Raw genomic sequence first — 19,106 nt, 5'->3', positions numbered from 1 at the left:
CTTTCCCTGGTGTAATTATTCTGTTTTTGTTTTTTAAAGCTACACTCTTAATTAAAATAGTTACCTCAATACAACTCTTAAGTGTAGATCAGGCCTAAGAGACTCTTGAACAGCATAATAACCAGTGCTGCAGTTTTGTGGGACTAAACCAGTTAGAGGCAAGCAAAACTGTAAGGGCAATTCTAAAACAAACACACCCACACTGAATTTAAAGACTGGGATATACAACTTGACCAAGTAACAGTTGTCAGAGCCATAACTAAATTTCCTGATTTTACTTCATATAAAAACACTTTTAGTAAAGGGTTTTGTATTCAATTTCTTCGTGATGGTGGGGTGGAAAAAAAGAACTTGACTGTTTAATTGTGCACTCATACATTCTCAAACAAGTCTCAGAGCATTTTTATGAACATGCACATTCTAAACGTAAGATCTAACAGTCAATTCAAATACCATGAATTCTGGACTATTGTATCCCAGAATGCATAGCATACTACAGAGTGCACAAAATTTGATTGCAGACTGAGGTGACCAGCAGGAAAGCTATTTTATTCAGGTTCTGTGATACAGCCATCATGATGGCCAATTTAAGTACAATTTAAGTACCAATTTGGTACCCACTGCCTTACAATCTGAATACCACCCAACTATTTAAAAACAGAAACAAGTCTTACTTCCCAGCTTGATGAATAGCTTGATTAGTTTAACACTTCCTCCTCATCAGGGTCTATGTAGGAAGAACTTACTGAGGAAAAACTAAGGTTCTGCATTTAGTTCTGCAAGTGGTGAGGGCCATGAGTATTCTCTTGTGGGAGCAAGTTCCATAGCTAGATCCAGCTTCTGTAAAAGTTCTGTCTCCTAAACTAACAAGCCTTCTCCTGTTGGTCAACAGTTCAATTTTTCTGGTGGAATGCAGCTATCATGCAAAGGGTCATGTAGTTAGGACCAATCCCAAAAAAGATTTTGGAACAAGATGCCTTCCAGTCAAACATACAATAGAAATTTTTGCACTCTGCAAAAAGACATTTATGATAAGGAGACTTAAACTTGGTCTACGTTAGAAAATTAAGTTGGCTTACCTACATTGGTTAGGGAGGGATATGAAAAATCCACACCCCTGAGAGATGTAGTTAAAAGCCAACCTAACTCCCAGTGTAGACAGAGGTAGGTCAATGGAAGAATTCTTCTGTCATCCTAGCTACCGCCTCTCAGCGAGCTGGATTACCTACACCAACGTAACTGGTCACTTCAGTCTGCAATCAAATTTTGTGCACTCTGTAGTATGCTGTGCACTCTGGGATACAGTGGTCCAGAATTCATGGTATTTGAATTGACTGTTAGATCTTATGTTTAGAATGTGCACTCATACATTCTCAAACAAGTCTCAGAGCATTTTTATAAACATGCACAATTAAACAGCCCTCCCATTTGCACAGGTAGTGTTTACTACACTGAAGGGCTGCAGCTTCCTGCTGCTGTAGCATTTCAAGTGTAGACAAGCCTTAAGGGCTTGTCTTCAAAGCTAAAAAAGCTGCTTTTTTCACCTCAGGGTAATTAACATGCCTTACCTATCCCAAGCTAAAAAACACTGAAGAAAAAGCACTTCAGTTTTAGCATGAGGTAAACTGCCATGGTAAACTGCCATGGCTGGCAGGGGCATAGGGCTGTTTACCTCATGGTAAAACGGAAGTGCCTAGTCTTCAGTTTTTTATCTCAAGATAGCTAAGGCATGTTAATTAACCTGAGATAAAAAGGCAGCTTTTTTAGCTATGAAGAGCTGAGGGGAAGAGCACACGATCACATTCATACAGTTTAAGGAAGCAACTTGGCGGCTCCTTTCTAAGTGCAAGCCCTGAGAGGGTGAAAGAGATGGACACCATTTCCCTTTCTTTTAGAGATTCCCCTTGTTTCAGTGTAGGCTACCATGCAGAGGCTCTCTAATCTATACCTCTCCCTCCCAGCACCCACTTCAACCTCTTCTCCTTCCCCAATTACTCCCCCAAGAAATCTTAAAATTGTATTTGTTACTCTTGCTTCATAAGAAGAGGGTATAATTATCCTCAATTCAAAAGTCTCATATCAGTGGGACTCTAGAAAATTTTTATTGTATTATGGAAAACCAGAATTAATATAGAAATACTCTTGTTGCCATACCACTGATAAAAGTACCTTGCATGGTGATACTATGTTATATAACTTTAAACACCTCAAATTTATGCACATTGTTGCAAATGATTTTGGTGTGGTACTGTAGGCCCTTAAAACTGTGAAAGCCTATCATCTCATTCCAACATAAATTAAAAGCCATTTATTAATTCTGTATTCAACACAGAGAAATAATCCCAGAGTAAACATGCCTTGTGATTTGTCTTACATTTAATTTTTTTTAAATGTGCAATTTTTAATTAACCATCTAAAATAGAATATATCACAATTTCCACTTTATGGAGATTAAAAAGATGCAGTAAAATCTATATAATGGTTGATTGCACAGCACAAGTCAAACTGCCAACAAAATTCCATACCTTATTGCTCAAATAGATGGGCTAGTCTGTTAGAGCCTAGAGAGGCCAACTCCAGGTGTTAGAGTACATGGGGGAAAAAAAAAAGTGTCACATACCAGTTAGCAATGTCTTTGTGAGCTACTAAATTCTGCAGGAATGCTTGTAGTCCCAACTGTCGATCTTCCAGGAAGTCAGGGTTATAATTATCCTTGAACCAGCGCTTTGGTGGAAGTGCCAATCGAAAGCCTGGAAACATATCTTTTAACTGAAATAGAAACCAAAGACAAATGAAGGAAGACTACAAATAAAGTACCTACTGAAATACTCAGATAAGCCACTAAACAGCTTTTACCTTGAGAATCAGAAATTCCCTTCCACCCTCATTAACTCAAGCACCATGAGTATTTGGCGTACATAAAATGACTAATCCACACTATAGAGTATATTTCTAATCACAGCATTGCCATTCATTGTTTGGCCCTGGGCAGTCAACTGAACTCTCCATTTTTCCATCTGAAAAATGGGAGGAGTTACCCACCTCACTTTTGTGTTTTGATGCTTTAATTTTTTATACTGTTATGAGTTATAAAGCACTGTGCAAATCCTAAGTATTACAGAATCAAACATTTCATCGATGTTGCACATAGTTTGTAAAACACAGAGATGGCTTTTATATTTTTATATATATATCTATATAGATATAATCTATTACAAATCCAGAGGAATGCAAGTCATCCCTTTTTTGGGCCACCCAATCAAAATCAGTTTTGACACATAAATGAGGCACTTCTGGTATAGAGCATTAACATTTCAAGATACACAGATCCAGCAAAAATCCCACTGCTAAATATTTTGTGGCATATTCACACAGCAATGAAATGTTTTTGAAGTGTCAGAAATAACTAACTTTTACACTATTTTACCAAAATGTACAAATGAAATATGAAAATGAACTATTACTTATTCAACCATGCATTATAGTCTTGAACTGAAAATAAATTTGAGATAGCACAAGGGGTCATTTGTTGCAAGGGTTGCCAACTTTCTGACTGCAGAAAACCGCACACCATTGCCCCACCCCATCAATGAGGCTCCACCCCTGCTCACTCCATCTCCCCTTCCTCCATTGCTTGCTCTCCCCCATCCTCACTCACTCATTTTCACTGGGCTGGGGAGGGTTGGAATGCAGGAGGGGGTGTGGGCTCAGGGATGCAGGAGGCAGCTCCAGGCTGGGGGGTGGGGCAAGTGGTTGGTGTGTGGGAGGGCTCTCGCTTAATATGAGTCACCTATGCACTACTGCAGATAGATGTGTCTGTGCCTACAATCATACATATCAATTACTCAGGGCAGTAAACATTTAAAAGCTATTCCATGATAAAAGCAAAAAATATTGCCCAATGGTCTACTTCTATGATAAATATCACCTGTATTTCAACTAGAAACCTTAGTTGTAATTTCCCTGAAATTAAAAATGATCTCATGAATCTCATTACTAACCTAGGTTAGAGGTTTTATAAGCGTAATCTTGCTAGAAAACTGAAGGCTACATACACCTGTGACTATATCTGGGTTCTGCCATCATCCCAATCCACAGCCTAAGCTGATTTGTGTATTGCATCATGTCTTTTGAACCCTGTTGCATGTATGGCCTTTTAGCTCAGCTATCCAGAGACCACAGTATTAGTATTAACATACAGGTTGAGTAAACAACTATAAATATTGGTGCACAGACTTCTTTTTCTCTCTGCTTCTTTTAAGTCTTGTCTATCCTTAGAGTACCAACTTAACTTACTGTAAAGCACTCTAAGCCTAAAACTTTGAGAGGATTCACCTATTAAAATGATAAAGAAAAATTCCAAATTAAGCCAAAAATTTTTTTGAAAGTACTCTGCAAGAGGAATGAGACAAAAAATCCACTAAAATAGTTTTCCCTTTAAAACAAAATGTCTTTATTATGTTATGATGCTGATAAAAAACTAGGAAATTCAAATTAAAGGCTTTATATTAATGGCCTTCACTCACTCTCATCCAAACAAAACTCCCTTGACAATATCATGTGAAAGTTTAGTCTTAGTTTCCAACTTTGACAACCTATATCCTAAGTAATGTTTTTTTGTAATGCATCCAGAAAATGCCTTCAGTACCCCATCTACAAAACAAGATTAAGCTTTCTCCACCAAAACAAATCAGTTTTGACCTGTAGAGAAAGAGTGTCGCGTTAAATCTCTATATTTATCAATTCTTGGCCTTTGTCTTGACATGACGAACAAAATTTAATAGTTAGATGATGACTAGGCTACTAGCAATTGAACTGATACCACCAACACTACAGCCAAGGAAAGAAAATGTGAAGGAAGAGGGTATGATCATGCTTTAGCTAGTGCGAAAGCGGTACATAGAATGAGGAAGATGGAGATCAGGCTCTGAAATTTGTCCAGGAGGACAAACTAATTTACATTCAGTGGTCTTCTAGTTTAAACATTCTATTATATTTTGACACCTGTCATTATACAGGTGGCCTAGAGCAGAGGTGGGCAAACTACAGCCTGCGGGCCACATGCGGCCCACGGGACCGTCCTGCCCAGCCTTTGAGCTCCCCGCCAGGGAGGCTAGCCCCTGGCTCCTCCCCCAGTGTCCCCCCTTCACCGCAGCCACGCCGCCATGCGGGCAGTGCTCTGGGCGGTGGGGCTGCGCGCTCCTACAGGGCCGCACAGCAGCATGTCTGGCTCTGGTCAGGAGGCGCAGCTGCCAGACATGCTGCTCTGAACCGGCATGGTAAGGGGGCCGGGGCCAGCGGCGTTTGGATACGCACGGGAGTCCCGGGGGACCGTCGGGGGCGTGGATAGGGGTTGGGGCAATCAGGGGACAGGGAGCAGGGGGGTTGGGAAGTGAGAGGGGGCGGGAGGCCAGGCTGTTTGGGGAGGCACAGCCTTCCCTACCCAGCCCTCCATACAGTTTTGCAACCCCAATGTGGCCCTCGGGCCAAAAAGTTTGCCCATCCCTGGCCTAGAGGATAATTAATAACAACAGGCACAAGGACTCCACGGAAACACTGTATACGCGCAATGTGCAAGTTGTTACTTAAATTGCAAGACAATAACCAAGACATTGGTTATAACCATTATTGCACCCATGCTTCTTTGGGTCCATGTACCTAAATAGTCTCTTGATGTTAGATCAGGAGAAAAGGAACAAAAGAGAAAGAACAGAACAAAAATTTAACAAGGATGAAAAGACAAATTACAATGTGTTTAGAAATATAAAAATGAAACATCAATGAACATACTGAAGAGGAAACAAATGTCAAATAGTAAAAGGCAAAATGTGAAGCACTTATTCTTGAGAATAAAGAGAAAATATAATTTCTTGTTGTAGACTCCCATACTCCTAAATTTTCACGTATCCCACCATTTGTGTTCTATAAACACTGAACAAACTTGTCCAGCAGAAATATCAGAAGTTCACTGTAAAAGGATATTATTTCTGTAAAGTTCAAAGTTAAGTTGCTGGCATATACATGCTCTCTCCTGTGTCAGCCTTTACTTTTATATCAGCTTCTTGTAATTAAAAAAATAAATATTTATGGAATCTATTAACTCACAAGTCTCTGAAGACAAACACAGAAGACTAGCATTTCCCATAAACATATGTAATACTTTTGGTGCTCATATAAATCAGGAGCATCAGATCATACTGTTGATCAATACAATTCTACTGCAGTGGAGACACTATGAAGATGAGGAGCTTAGATAAATACTCTATCATTCTTATAAGAGAAACTGGATAGTCTTACCCCACTTCTGTCCAAGTGTTTAATTATTATGAGTTAAATACCCTGCACTCAGGTACATACACAGTGTATTATGAAGCATTAAAAGTTTCACTTGAAAAAAATCATGAATTTTTTTCTAAAAGTGATAAATCCCAGTGTTTTCCAGTCATTAGTATAAACAAACAAGTCCCTTATATGTGCAAAGGAAGCAAAAGCAGAAGCAGAAGAAAGGTTAACGTAAGATAAGCAAAGTTAGAAATAAAGGAAACAAAAGAAATAGAAAGATCACACAAAATCATTTGAGAACTTGCCAGTTTAAACTTGTTACTCACCTTGTCATTAAGCCTAGAGAAGTCAGTGTACCTTCTGAAAACCACCCAACTCTCCTCTGGACTTCTCTTTACCAGTATTTTGTAAACCTATTATGTAAAAATCAATAGCATAGCTTCAAAAAAGGGTACAAGCAGGGCATCTTCCTATTATAGTTCTATGATTGGAAGGCTGAAATAACTCTCCTGTTCGAGAAAGTGGAAGGATGATATCAATGAAAAAAGTTTAACCAAACATATTAGCTAAAGGTATTCTACAGATTAAAAAGCCCTAAATTTAAAAGTTCTCTTACCATTTAAATGAAAATTAACATGCACTGATCATGAAGGGGAAACTAAGGACTGACTTGGAAAGGGAAGGGCAAAAAAGGGAAACTCCTTTCTCTCGGAGAACAAAGGGTGAAATCATGGCTCCAATGAAGTCAATGGTAAACTCCGACTGACTTCAATGGAGCCAGGATTTCCCCCAAAGTATTTTCCACCTAAGTTGAAACCTCTGGTACCAAAGATATATCAATAAAACATGCTATAACTAATTAGGTCTGTTGGAATTAGCTTGTACTACAGCTTTACTTTTTACTGATCCATGACACCAATCTCGCTCTTAAACATAACATTGATGCTACCAAGCAGGCTCTGGGGCAGTATTAATTTTGAACTCTGTATCATCTAAAAGATCCATCTGCACTGAATAACGGTTTGAAAACTTGGTTGCACACACTCACACGTTTAGGTACTGCAGGACAACTCCGCTCCCTCCCGCCCTCCCAAAAAGACAATCACTGTTTTGGCTTCCATTTGTATTGAGCCTGGTAGTTTTTGTCCTCCCAAGTGACTGAACATGACAAACGAGCCAATAATGTACACATTAGTTCAGAGTGACCGAGCTGACAGTATCAAAATTGTAGTCATTGATCACTTGACTCAGATGTGGTGTCATTACACCACAACAACCCCACTTGATCAGGACATGCATGAAAAGGAACAGGCACAAGGGATGGATTTTAAGCAGCAAGCCAAACTTTAACACTAATGTGCCCCTTCCCCATCTCACATACAACAGGTATTTAAGTGGGTCCAGTTTGGTGTTCACGACTTACAACATACAACCAGTAACTTGGGGTAGACCCAGCTAGGCCCAACCTTGGGACTCAACTCACTTCTGAATATCTCTACCTACTTCTGCATGGGAGGTAACAGTTATCAAGGGAGGACCTTAGTCTGAAGATTTCAGGTTTCCCATTTTTCCCCATAGCAAAAAGACCACCAGTGAAATCCTGAGTCTCACTTACCTTTGGAATCTGGTCCCTTTTAGCCTTATCCACGATGGAGGAAGAGGCTTTTGAAAAGCCCAGGGAAGTTTAAATAGGAGAATGGGCTTCCAGGAGAACCAGCTGACTAGCCCGTTCGCCCATCCTAACCCAATGGCAAGCCAGCAGACCTGAGGGGTGGAAGCCCCTTTACCACACATGCATGAACTTTCATGTTCTCCCCGTGCACTGTGTACTCCCCCTTAAGGCTGCTCAAGATTACTCCCCTGTCGACTGCAGGGAAGGAGCATTCTTCCACCTTTCATTATGAATGGGAGACTCAACCTTTTTGGATATGGGGGAGAGGAAAGAGGCATGGAAAAAAGTGACAGAGGCAGAGATAATGGTATAGAAAAATGCATTAATACCATGGAGCTAAAGAGGTACTGTTACACAGAAAATATTAACATTGTCCAAAAGAAAATAAGCCGAGTATCAGTGATCTACAATATATAGTATTTAAGTACATGAAGATCTGCAGTGAATCAAGAACTCATGACTTTATTAGTAAAAACAATGTGAAGATACTTCCAGTACTCCAAGATTACAACATTGACTTCCAAGTGTAAGAAAAATAATGAAAAGTTTAGTTAATATTGGGGTTTTTTTGCACTGTATAGGCTGATACAGCTCCTTGATTAAATTGACAAGAAGCAAGAAATTTCTGGCAATTTAATTGTAAACAATTCTTCCCCCAGAGATATCCTATACATACTCTGCTTCACACATTTTTCTTAACCATCTTTTTCCACTTGTATAATAAATTTTACAGTACTTCAAGTTTTTCATAGCAGATTCTTCATTTACTGGTAAATACAAATTCTGCTATAGTCTCAGTAGCTGATAACTCTCAATTCTGGGAAATCTATGTGAATCCTCCTCAGAGAGTTAGACTACTTTTTGCTTATTTGGTCCTTCATAAAGGTAAAATTGTAGACAGTTGTACTATGGTTTAAAAATACACAGAATGATATGAAAAAGAAAATACAAATACACACATATATGAATAGGTCTTTATGAATATGTCTACACAGTAAAGAGAAACCCGTGGCTAGCCCATGCTCGCTGGCTTGGGCTGTGCGGCGGTTTCACTGCTATGTAGACTTTCCCTTCTTATAAATTAAAAACACTTTTTATATATTTAACACCATTATAAATGCTGGAGGCAAAGTGGAGTTTGGGATGGAGGCTGACAGCTCGTGACCCCCCCATGTAAGAACCTTGTGACCCCCTGAGGGGTCCCAACCCCCAGCTTGAGAACCCCTGATCCAATGGCTAGAAGTTGAAGCTAGACAAATTCAAACTGGAAAAAAAGGTGTAAAGTTTTAACAGTTCGTAATTTAATTACCCATTGGAATAATTTACCAAGGCTCGCAGTGAATTCTCCATCCCTGACAATTTTTAAATCAATATTGGATGTTTTTATAAAAGATATGCTCTAGGCATTATTTTTGGTAAATTCAATGGGCCTGTGTTATACAGGAGGTCAAACTGGATGACCACAATGGTTTGTTCTGACCTTGGAATCTATGAATCTATAAGGCAATGAACTGGGATCTAATGCAGAGTGTCTGAGACTTTGGGAAAGAAAACCTACGTGCCTCAGTTTCCCCATCCGTACAATGGGGAAACTACTCTCACACCTCACAGCAGTATTTAGAAGCTAAATTAATATTTGTAATGCACTCCGAGATCCTTGAACTGAAGGTTTAATTATTTAAATGAAAAGCATTATGAAATCAAATTCATGATCCTATTATCTTTACAGGAGGAACTGCACTTCTCTGAAACAAACTTACAGTGAATTTTGCCCTTTCTTCCATCACCTCATAACCCAGTATAGTAGGTGTAGAAGGTCGATCTTCCCAGCTCCCAGAGTCTGTATTTTGCTCAATATCTTCCATAGGCTGAGTACAGTATTCAATAGATGTGTCCACAGCTGTAAATTTAGTCCTAACAAGTGGACTACTGCATATAGATGACATGGAGCCAATCTGTTCAGGCACACTCATCTTTTTAAAACTACCAATGGTAGAGTCCTCCAGCTGCCCTTTTGAAGAATTTGAGCTTGTTGAGATGCTCCCAAAGGAAGAACTTCTTTGGTTTCTGTGTGTTGTAAAGTTGGAAGAGGAATTTCCTATAGGAATAGGAACAGGAACATAGGGGGTTGCCATTCTTCATTAGAAAACTTCAGCAAATCTATACTTTGTGGTCCAAGAATTTAAGGTTCATTCTCTTCTTTTCAAGAATACAATATCTGGAAACAAAGAAAACTTTGAAATGACTATCTTTCTTCATATTTCTACAATGAATGTAATGTTAAAATACTGTATTTGGAGGAGTCCACAATTACATTAAGATAACAGTTAAAACACCATTACATGGAATTTGCTATCATTTTAAGTGTCCCCTCAAAAGTTAATCTTTAATTTTTAAAAGGTGCATTGTCAGAGAGGTGCCTCTACCTCTCAGAGCCTCAAAACCTGAATGGATAGTTAAGGTATGACTTGCATCCCATTACATAACCCCCGCAAAAAGATTACATTTAAATACTGTTGCATCATGGGTGACGTGTAGTGGAGGCTAAGCCTCCCCGAACCTCACACTGCTGGGAAGGAGGGGCCGTGGTGGATTTGGGAACCTCAGAAAAATCTCCCTCCACCATGGTCCCAGGGCTGGAGGCGCTCTCACTCCCTGCCATGGCCTCGGGGCCCTGGCGGCGGCACAGAGCTTTTCCTGTCTCAGGGCTGCAGCAGGGGTGGGGGAGGGGGAAGAAGCAGGGCCTTAGAGGGAAGAGGTGAAGTGGGGGTCGAGCCGCAGGGGAAGAGGCGGAACAGGATGGGGGCTTGGCCAAACGGAAGAGGCAAAAGAGGGGAGAGGCTCCGGGCTCCAGCTGGGGTCAAGAGCTCTGCCGGTCCAGGCCAAGAACTCGACCCCGGCTGAGTTCTCAGGTCCCCCATCCACTCGTGGCCCCGACCCAACTCTCAGCAGGGTGTGGGTGGGGCCTGAGAGCAGCAAGTGGGACATGGCCTTGGCCGAAAGAGGCGAGGCAGGGCAGGGGACTAGCCTTCCCAAGGGGAAGTGTCCCTCGCCGCCCATGTGTTGCATCACTAGTCTGCTGGAAAAATTATAACTTTAGGTTAAATATATAGATACTTAAAACAAACTGCAACTTTTAAAAATTTTGTAATTACTAATATTTAGCATAAACAAATTGAAGCTTCCCTCCTGAAGTGTTACCAATTATACATTTTTGAAAGGCTTAAGAAGCACACAATACAAACCAAATCCTTATGAATAATAATAATAATAATGATGATTTACATATTATGAATCAACGGAAACACATAGTAACCTACAGGTGTGGGTGGAATGGAAGATACATTTGCGTACATATCATATGTACTAAAATATGACAAGTATCCTTGGAAAGGAAATTATGAGTATGAAAAAAATGCTTACGTATAGAGCATATAATATTGCAGGCATTTATAGGGCATTCATAACCATGTTATCTGGGCACATTTTACATGGTTTGAGCTGGAAGCAATTAAGTATTAGAAGCATTTGCAGAACAAATGGAGATTAGAGATTAAAAAGCTCAATAATAATAATGGGGGATTTCAACTATCCCCATATTGACTGGGTACATGTCACCTCGGCACGGGATGCAGAGGTAAAGTTTTGTGACACCTTAAATGACTGCTTCTTGGAGCAGCTAGTCCTGGAACCCACAAGAGGAGAGGCAATTTTGATTTAGTCCAACGAGAAGTGCAGGATCTAGTCCAAGAGGTGAATATAGCTGGACCGCTTGGTAATAGTGACCATAATATAACTAAATTTAACATCTCTGTGGCGGGGGAAACGCCACAGAAGCCCAACACAGTAGCACTTAATTTCAGAAAGGGGAACTACACAAAAATGAGGAAGTTAGTTAAACAGATATTAAAAAGGTACATTGCCAAAAGTGAAATCCCTGCAAGCTACATGGAAACTTTAAATACACCATAACAGAGGTTCAACTTAAATGTATACCCCAAATTAAAAAACATAGTAAGAGAACCAAAAAAGTGTGACTGTGGCTAAACAAAGTAAAAGAAGCAGTGAGAGGCAAAAAGGCATTCTTTAAAAAGTAGAAGTTAAAGCCTATTGAGGAAAATAGAAAGGAGCATAAACTCTGGCAAGTGAAGTGTAAAATATAATTAGGAAGGCCAAAAAAGAATATGAAGAACAGCTAGCCAAAGACTCAAAGTAATAGCAAAAAAATTAAGTACATCAGAAGCAGGAAGCCTGCTAAACAACCAGTGAGGCCACTGGATGATCAAGATGCTAAAGGAGCACTCAAAAACGATATGGCCATCGCGGAGAAAAATTAAATGAATTCTTTGCATCACTCTTCACAGCTGAGGATGTGAGGGAGATCCTTAGATTTGTCACCTGAGAAGAATGGCTCAAATTTGGGAAACTGTCTCAGATTGAGGTGTCATTAGAGGAGGTTTTGGAACAAATTGATAAATTAAACAGTAGTAAGTCACGAGGACCAGATGGTATTCACCCAAGAGTTCTGAAGGAACTCAAATATGAAATTGCAGAACTACTAACTGTGGTGTGTAACCTATCATTTAAATCTGCTTCTGTACCAAATGACTGGAGGATAGTTAATGTGACGCCCATTTTTAAAAAGGTCTCCACAGGTGATCCCGGCAATTATAGTCCAAGAAGCCTGATTTCAGTACCAGGCAAACTGGTTGAAACTATATTAAAGAACAAAATTGTCAGACATATAGATGAACATAATTTGTTGGGGAAGAGTCAACATGTTTTTTGTAAAGAGAAATCATGCCTCACCAATCTACTAGAATTCTTTGAGGGGGTCAACAAGCATGTGGACAGGGGGATCCAGTGGATATAGTATAGTACTTAGATTTTCAGAAAGCCTTTGACAAGATCCCTCACCCAAAGCATCTTAAGCAAAGTAAGCTGCCATGGGATAAGAGGGAAGTTCCTCTCATGGACTGATAACTGGTTAAAAGATAGGAAACAAAGGGTAGGAATAAATGGTCAGTTTTTCAGAATGGAGAGAAGTAAATAGTGGTGTCCCTCAGGGGTCTGTACTGCAACCAGTACTATTCAACATATTCATAAATGATCTGGAAAAAGGAGTAAACAGTGAGGTGGCAAAATTTGCAGATGATACAAAACTACGCAAGGTAGTTAAGTCTAAAGCAAACTGTGAAGAGCTACAAAGGGATCTCACAAAACTGGGTGACTGGGCAACAAAATGGCAGATGAAACTCAATGCTGATAAATGCAAATAATGCACATTAAAAAACATAATGCCAACTATACATATAAAATGATGGGATCTAAATTAGTTGTTACCACTCAAGAGAGATCTTGGAGTCACTGTGGATAGTTGTTCTCTGAAAACATCCACTCAATGTGCAGCAGCAGTCAAAAAAAGCAAATAGAACGTTGGGAATCATTAAGAAAGGGACAGTTAATAAGACAAAAAATATCATATTGCCTCCATATAAATCCATGGTACGCCCGCATCTTGAATACTGAGTGCAGATGTGGTTGCCCCATCTCAAAAAAGATATACTGGAATTGGAAATGGTTCAGAAAAGGGCGACAAATGACTAGGGGTATGGAACAGCTTCCGTATGAGGAGAGATTAATAAGATTGGGACTTTCAGCTTGAAAGAGAGACGATTAAGGGGGGATATGATATAGGTCTATAAAATCATGACTGGTGTGGAAAAAAAACAAGAAAGTGTAATTTACTCCTTCTCATAACACAAGAACTAGGGGTCACTAAATGAAATCAATAGGCAGCAGGTTTAAAACAAACAAAAGGAAGTATTTCTTCAGACAATGCACAGTTAACCTGTGGAACTCATTGCCACAGGATGTTGTGAAGCCCAAGACTATAACAGCGTTCAAAAAAGAACTAGATACCATTCATGGAGAATAGATCCATCAATGGCTATTAGCTAGGATGCGCAGGGATGGTGTCCCTAGCCTCTGTTTGCCAGAAACTGGGAATGGGTGACAGGGAATGGATCACTTGAGGATTACCTGTTCTGTTCATTCCCTCTGGGGAACCTGGCATTAGCCACTGTCGGAAGACAGGATTCTGGGCTAGATGGACCTTTGTTCTGACCCAGTATGGCCGTTCTTTTGTTCTTAACTCCTTCAGGCACCCTGACTTTAAAGACACATATAATGTGCAAGAACAGACTACTTCATACTTGGAGATCATGTTTATACAGTTTTAAATTCTCAAACAAAAAACATTTTGACCTGTCATTATTTGCTAATGGTGGAGCTCAAAAATACAAAAAAACCCCTAGAATCTTTGTATGGAACCAAATCATCAGAAAAAGAAAATGATGCAAATGTGACAGCCCAAAATCTCAACTGAACTTAAAGTAATTGCTCCTACACATTTACTTGGATTGACACAATACATGAAAAGGAAGAAGAAAAAACAGACAAAAAATTGTTTTGCTACTTGCCTAAAAGTGTTTTGACAGATAAGAGGCTCACACTGATGCAGTGAAGATGACCGGTTAAGGATCATTTTAAATGATCTACCCACCTAATGCATTAAAGCTTAATACTACTCTCACATTTAATTACAATAGAGCAGTGGAATCATTTACACCTTAGCTACTTCATGGATACATACAGCAAAACATTCAGCACACTCTTTCTAGTGATACAACAAAGTAAACAACTTTTCTCCATCTTATCCAGACAGACCTCGATTTTCCCTGTTCTTTGGAAGAGATTTGTTCCTCTCCCAAACCTCTGTTTGGGATAGTTCACCCCAACAGCAAGCAAAAATTACACAGAAAGAAAAGAGCAGTCACCCTTGAAATTGTTGTCTGAAAATGATTAACTGCTAAACAAACACCATCAAAGAACTGGATTCCAGAATTTCTGCATCATCGCATGCTACAAAACAAAGATGCTAATTTCTCCTGCCTCCGTGTTTACAACACCCAACTCTTCTCTCCTTGAAGTGAAGCATCTAAACTCAACACACCATAAAGAATCTGTCTGTATTTAAATGTATTGGATACTGCTAACGGTTTAAAAATCAGCATGTTTTTCACTAAAGCCACACCAAAAAAAGAGTTAAAAATGACAAAACTTAAAATCATACATTGTAAACAAAATTTTATTTAGAATTTAAGATTGCATTTTTTTTAAAAACAACAACAACAACAACTTACTTGTCACTATTTATGCTCTGTTTAATTTGAGTGCTTCTCTACTTGGACAATGAAGTCAGTATTGTTTTAGTCAATTTCACTTCTAGTGTTCTGGTTTCAAACACTTGACTTTTGTTAAAATTTAGGAACATCTCTATTGGTCTTAGGTTCTATAAAACTTTGTTTTTACAAAAAATAAATTTTGGGCTAAATTTACATGGATACTGTCCATTTAGCCATTTATTAGTTTACTGAGATATTGCTCAGAGACTCAGTGAAGCTCAGGCCATTGTGCAAAATGTTGTAAAAAAAACCATACAAGAACTTATTAATCAACAAGACAAACGTGGCAGCAATAAAAAAGTGTGCTTACATAGGCTAGCTATGTCCATATGGTTCTGAATAATTTACATTTTTAAAACTAAATAAGAATCTCCACTAGCTCTTTACCCAGACATCAGCTGACATCTGCTCAGTAGTTTGTATTACTTCAAAACTGTTAGAACACATTCCAAAAATGTGGCGAATATCAAGCAAATGAACATTTGGCACTGTGATACAGCCCCAATCCTATTACACTATTAGAGTGCAAACTGCTTTCTTAACATTACATTTTCCAAATCAGATAAATAGGCATATCAGATGCATCTAATTATACAGCACAAGAGGACACATGGAAAACTTCCTGCCCCCCCCCCCCCCCACACACACACTATTGAGTGCTCCACTATCTGGAACCTGGTAATTTGAACATTTTCTTCTTACATAATTTATACCATATAGGCCAGTGCTTTTCAACCTTTTTTCATTTGCGGGCCCCTAAACAATTTCATGGGGAGGTGCAGATCCCTTTGGAAATATTAGGCGTAGTCTGGAGACTCCTAGGGGGTCTACAAACCACAGGCTGAAAACCACGAATATAGGCAATTTGAGTATGTTTTATAATGCATATAACTTTTATGAGTAAGAAGCACTATCTTGCATTTACAGAATCTGCACTTTCTTCGTCATATTTAGGCCTTCATACCTGGTGTATGTTGTCACAACAGTCTTTTCTAGCCCATTAAGTCAATGGCAAAACTTCAGCGGGAGCAGAATCAGGCTCCAGTGGCAGGCCCCCTGAACCAGACCGCAGCTTCTTTACCTACTATACAGGTCCACAAGCGATTCCCACTTTTAAGACATCCAAAAACGTGAACACCTGCCCGCTACAAGGCAGGACGATATACCAGCCCAGACGCAAAATACATTCACCCACCTGACGATGAAACAGGATTTATTTTATTCCCCAGTGAGTTTCATTCGCCCATGCAGCCACCGCCGGGGCGGAGACCGGCCAGGCAGCGTGGGCAGCGCAGCAGCCCAGCGCGGCTGTGGAAGGGGCGCGCTTCCGAGGCCCCCGGGACGAGCCCGGCCACGGCTGCGGCGGGGGCTACCCTCACCCCAGCGCCCGAGGGCCCTAAGGGGGCGGGGGCTACCCGCGACCAGGGTCTCAGTGACTAGCCGGCCAGGCAGGGGGCAGCGGGTCACGGTACCCCGCACCGCCCGCCTCAGAGCGCGGGGGCCGCCCCTGCTCCCCCGCCCCTGGGCCGCCAATACCCCGCCTCTCGGCGGGGCTCGGCTCCCTCCCTGCGCAGAGACTCCGCCCCCCACCTGAGTGCCCCAAGGGCAGCGGGGACCCCAACACCTCCTCACCTGCTCCCCGCCGCGCTCAGCCGCCACCGCCGCACCAGCTGCCCCGCCCCCATCTCGCGCGCAGGGAGGCGGGGCTAGGCCCAGGTTCGCGAGGGAAGGGGCGGGGTAACGGTGTCTGTACCTGTGCGGTTCGACCCTGCAACGGGCACTGGGACGGACGGGCCTAGGCCCGCCCCCCTACGCCGCTGGGCAGTGCCGAGTGCCCCTCCCTGCTGACTGTCAGCCGCGAGCTTGAAAAGCATTAAGACTACAAGTCCCAGCAGGCATTGGGGCCACAAATAGACGGCCGCACCCGGCAGACACCGCGGCAAAAACTGCGGCGCATGCTAGGACCTGCAGGCTCTACTCACGGCATTGCGTGTTAGGTCACGCACGCCCCATGCGTCGCATTGTATGCTGGGAGTTGTAGTCTTATGGGTTGGCTAGTCCTGCTGCTTGCTATGCAGACTATATTGCTGATACTTGTGCTATCTTGAAGCAGAATCTGACTTTCCCCCTCCCTTCTGTTTGTACCAGCACAGCCAGTAGCAGCAGGTAGTGCAGTAAATAGACACTTTGCCATAGGGAAAGGATTTTAAACTTTTGCAGCCCTCAGCCATGTCAAATGAAATAACAAAAAAGCCAAGAAATAACAAAAGTCAAGCTCCCACCTGTTCTTCTGTGCGTCACTTCTTTCTTCCATAGTCCTGGAGAAATAACCCCTACTCCAGTATACAGCAGTAGTTGCATATAGACAAGGGATTTGGGTTTGTAGGTTGGGGAAACTGAAAATAACTGAAAACTAAAATTCTTTTGGTTTTTGAAAATCAAACATTTTTCAATTTTCAAAAACAAACGAATGTTGGGGTTTCCTTTTTGGGAGAAACCCTGCTCCCTGCCTTCCCTGAAAAATCTTGATGAAAATATTAGCTTAAAAAATATCCCTTAAAATGTTTTTGTGGAAAATATTTACTATTTTCTAAGTATCATTAGTCCCATTTTACAGATGAATAAATTGAGCCACAGAGCAGTGAAATGACTTGTCCAAGTTCATGCAGCAGGCCGGTGGTAGAACCCAGTAAGAAGTTTATAGGTGGAGGGCCCCCCCACAGAACAAAAAGGATGAAAGAAAACACTTTATAAAGCAAACAGAAAATGAATCAATGAATCAATCTATTAACACATTCCACATCCCTGGCCATTTCCCATGTCCCTGACCCATGTTTAACTAAGAGTTCTGAGAGCTCTCCTTTTCTTTGGGCCCAGTGCTGGCAGAGGGGCATGACTGGAAGGTGCAGTTAATAGATGAGTAACAGTCTTAAAGGAATACAAGAATTCAAAATAAGCAGGGATTCAGGCCACTGCATTTACCCCATTTTTGTCAAAGATTAAATTTTCTTCTGGTACCATGTAATAAAAGTGTGACTCACAGTGTTGCTGGCAAGACACTGGTCTTTATTTCCTGGGCCATCATATAGGACATGTGTACAAAAAGTTATTTGCATGACAGGGGTCAGAGCTGCATGCCATCCTTGTCAGAGACCTCACCACCACCAGCCTCAAGTGCCCTGTGGATACTTTGGAGGCGCCCAAGTCACAGGCCCGTACCATTAACAGCAAGGAGGAGGAGGTGGACAAGCAAGAGGAGGAGGAGTATGTGGGACAGGCAATAAGGGGAGCAAGCTGACAGTGATCCAGGACCATTTTTTGAATCCAGCGTAGTCCAGCCAGTGAAGCACAGGTGAGCCTGATGCAGGGGAAGGAACCTCTGGTAAGTGTGCAGTTTGCTTTGAAATCATAGAGATGGAACCTGCAAAGTAGCAGGACACATTGTTGATTTACTCTTTTTTACAGCTGGTAGAAAAGGTAGTGGAACAACCAAGAGAGATAGAGTTGCTATCTGCTTTTCGTTTCCCTCTAGAGTTAGGCAGAGAGGGCCAAGTGGAGCAGTTTATTCATCTGTACCAGGACATCCTGTGAATCTTCTATAGAGATCTCAATGAAACTTTCATGGAGGTACTCTGCAATCCTCTGCTGAAGGTTGCTGGGGAGGTGTCAGGATTCCCTCCCCACTCTGAACTCTAGAGTACAGATGTGGGGACCCGCATGAAAGACCCCCTCAGCTTATTTCTACCAGCTTAGGTTAACACTTCTCCAAGGCACAAATCTTTGCCCTTGGATGGTACGCTGCCACCACCAAGTGATTTAACAAAGAATCAGGGAAAGGACCACTTGGCGTTCCTATTCCCCCGATATATCCCTCCAAACCCTAATATCCCCTTTCCTGGGGAGAC

At 41.2% G+C, this 19,106-nt stretch overlaps 1 protein-coding gene across 1 annotated transcript in view; it reads right to left on the bottom strand.

Moving 5' to 3' along the window:
* SNX16 (sorting nexin 16) overlaps nucleotides 1-17,004 on the bottom strand; it is a 30,774-nt gene extending 13,770 nt beyond the window's left edge. The window contains exons 1-4 of the mRNA XM_074943020.1: nucleotides 16,834-17,004; nucleotides 9,715-10,172; nucleotides 6,609-6,695; nucleotides 2,621-2,769 (exon numbers count right to left, since the gene is read on the bottom strand). Coding sequence (XP_074799121.1) covers nucleotides 2,621-2,769; nucleotides 6,609-6,695; nucleotides 9,715-10,089 — 611 coding nt within the window. The 5' untranslated portion in view covers nucleotides 10,090-10,172; nucleotides 16,834-17,004. The remainder of the gene's footprint in view (nucleotides 1-2,620; nucleotides 2,770-6,608; nucleotides 6,696-9,714; nucleotides 10,173-16,833) is intronic.
* Nucleotides 17,005-19,106: the final 2,102 nt, after the last annotated feature.

The sequence above is a fragment of the Natator depressus genome, chromosome 2 (genome assembly GCF_965152275.1).
Source record: "Natator depressus isolate rNatDep1 chromosome 2, rNatDep2.hap1, whole genome shotgun sequence".
NCBI lineage: Eukaryota > Metazoa > Chordata > Testudines > Cheloniidae > Natator > Natator depressus.
This window is presented reverse-complemented; position numbering and strand designations above follow the sequence as displayed.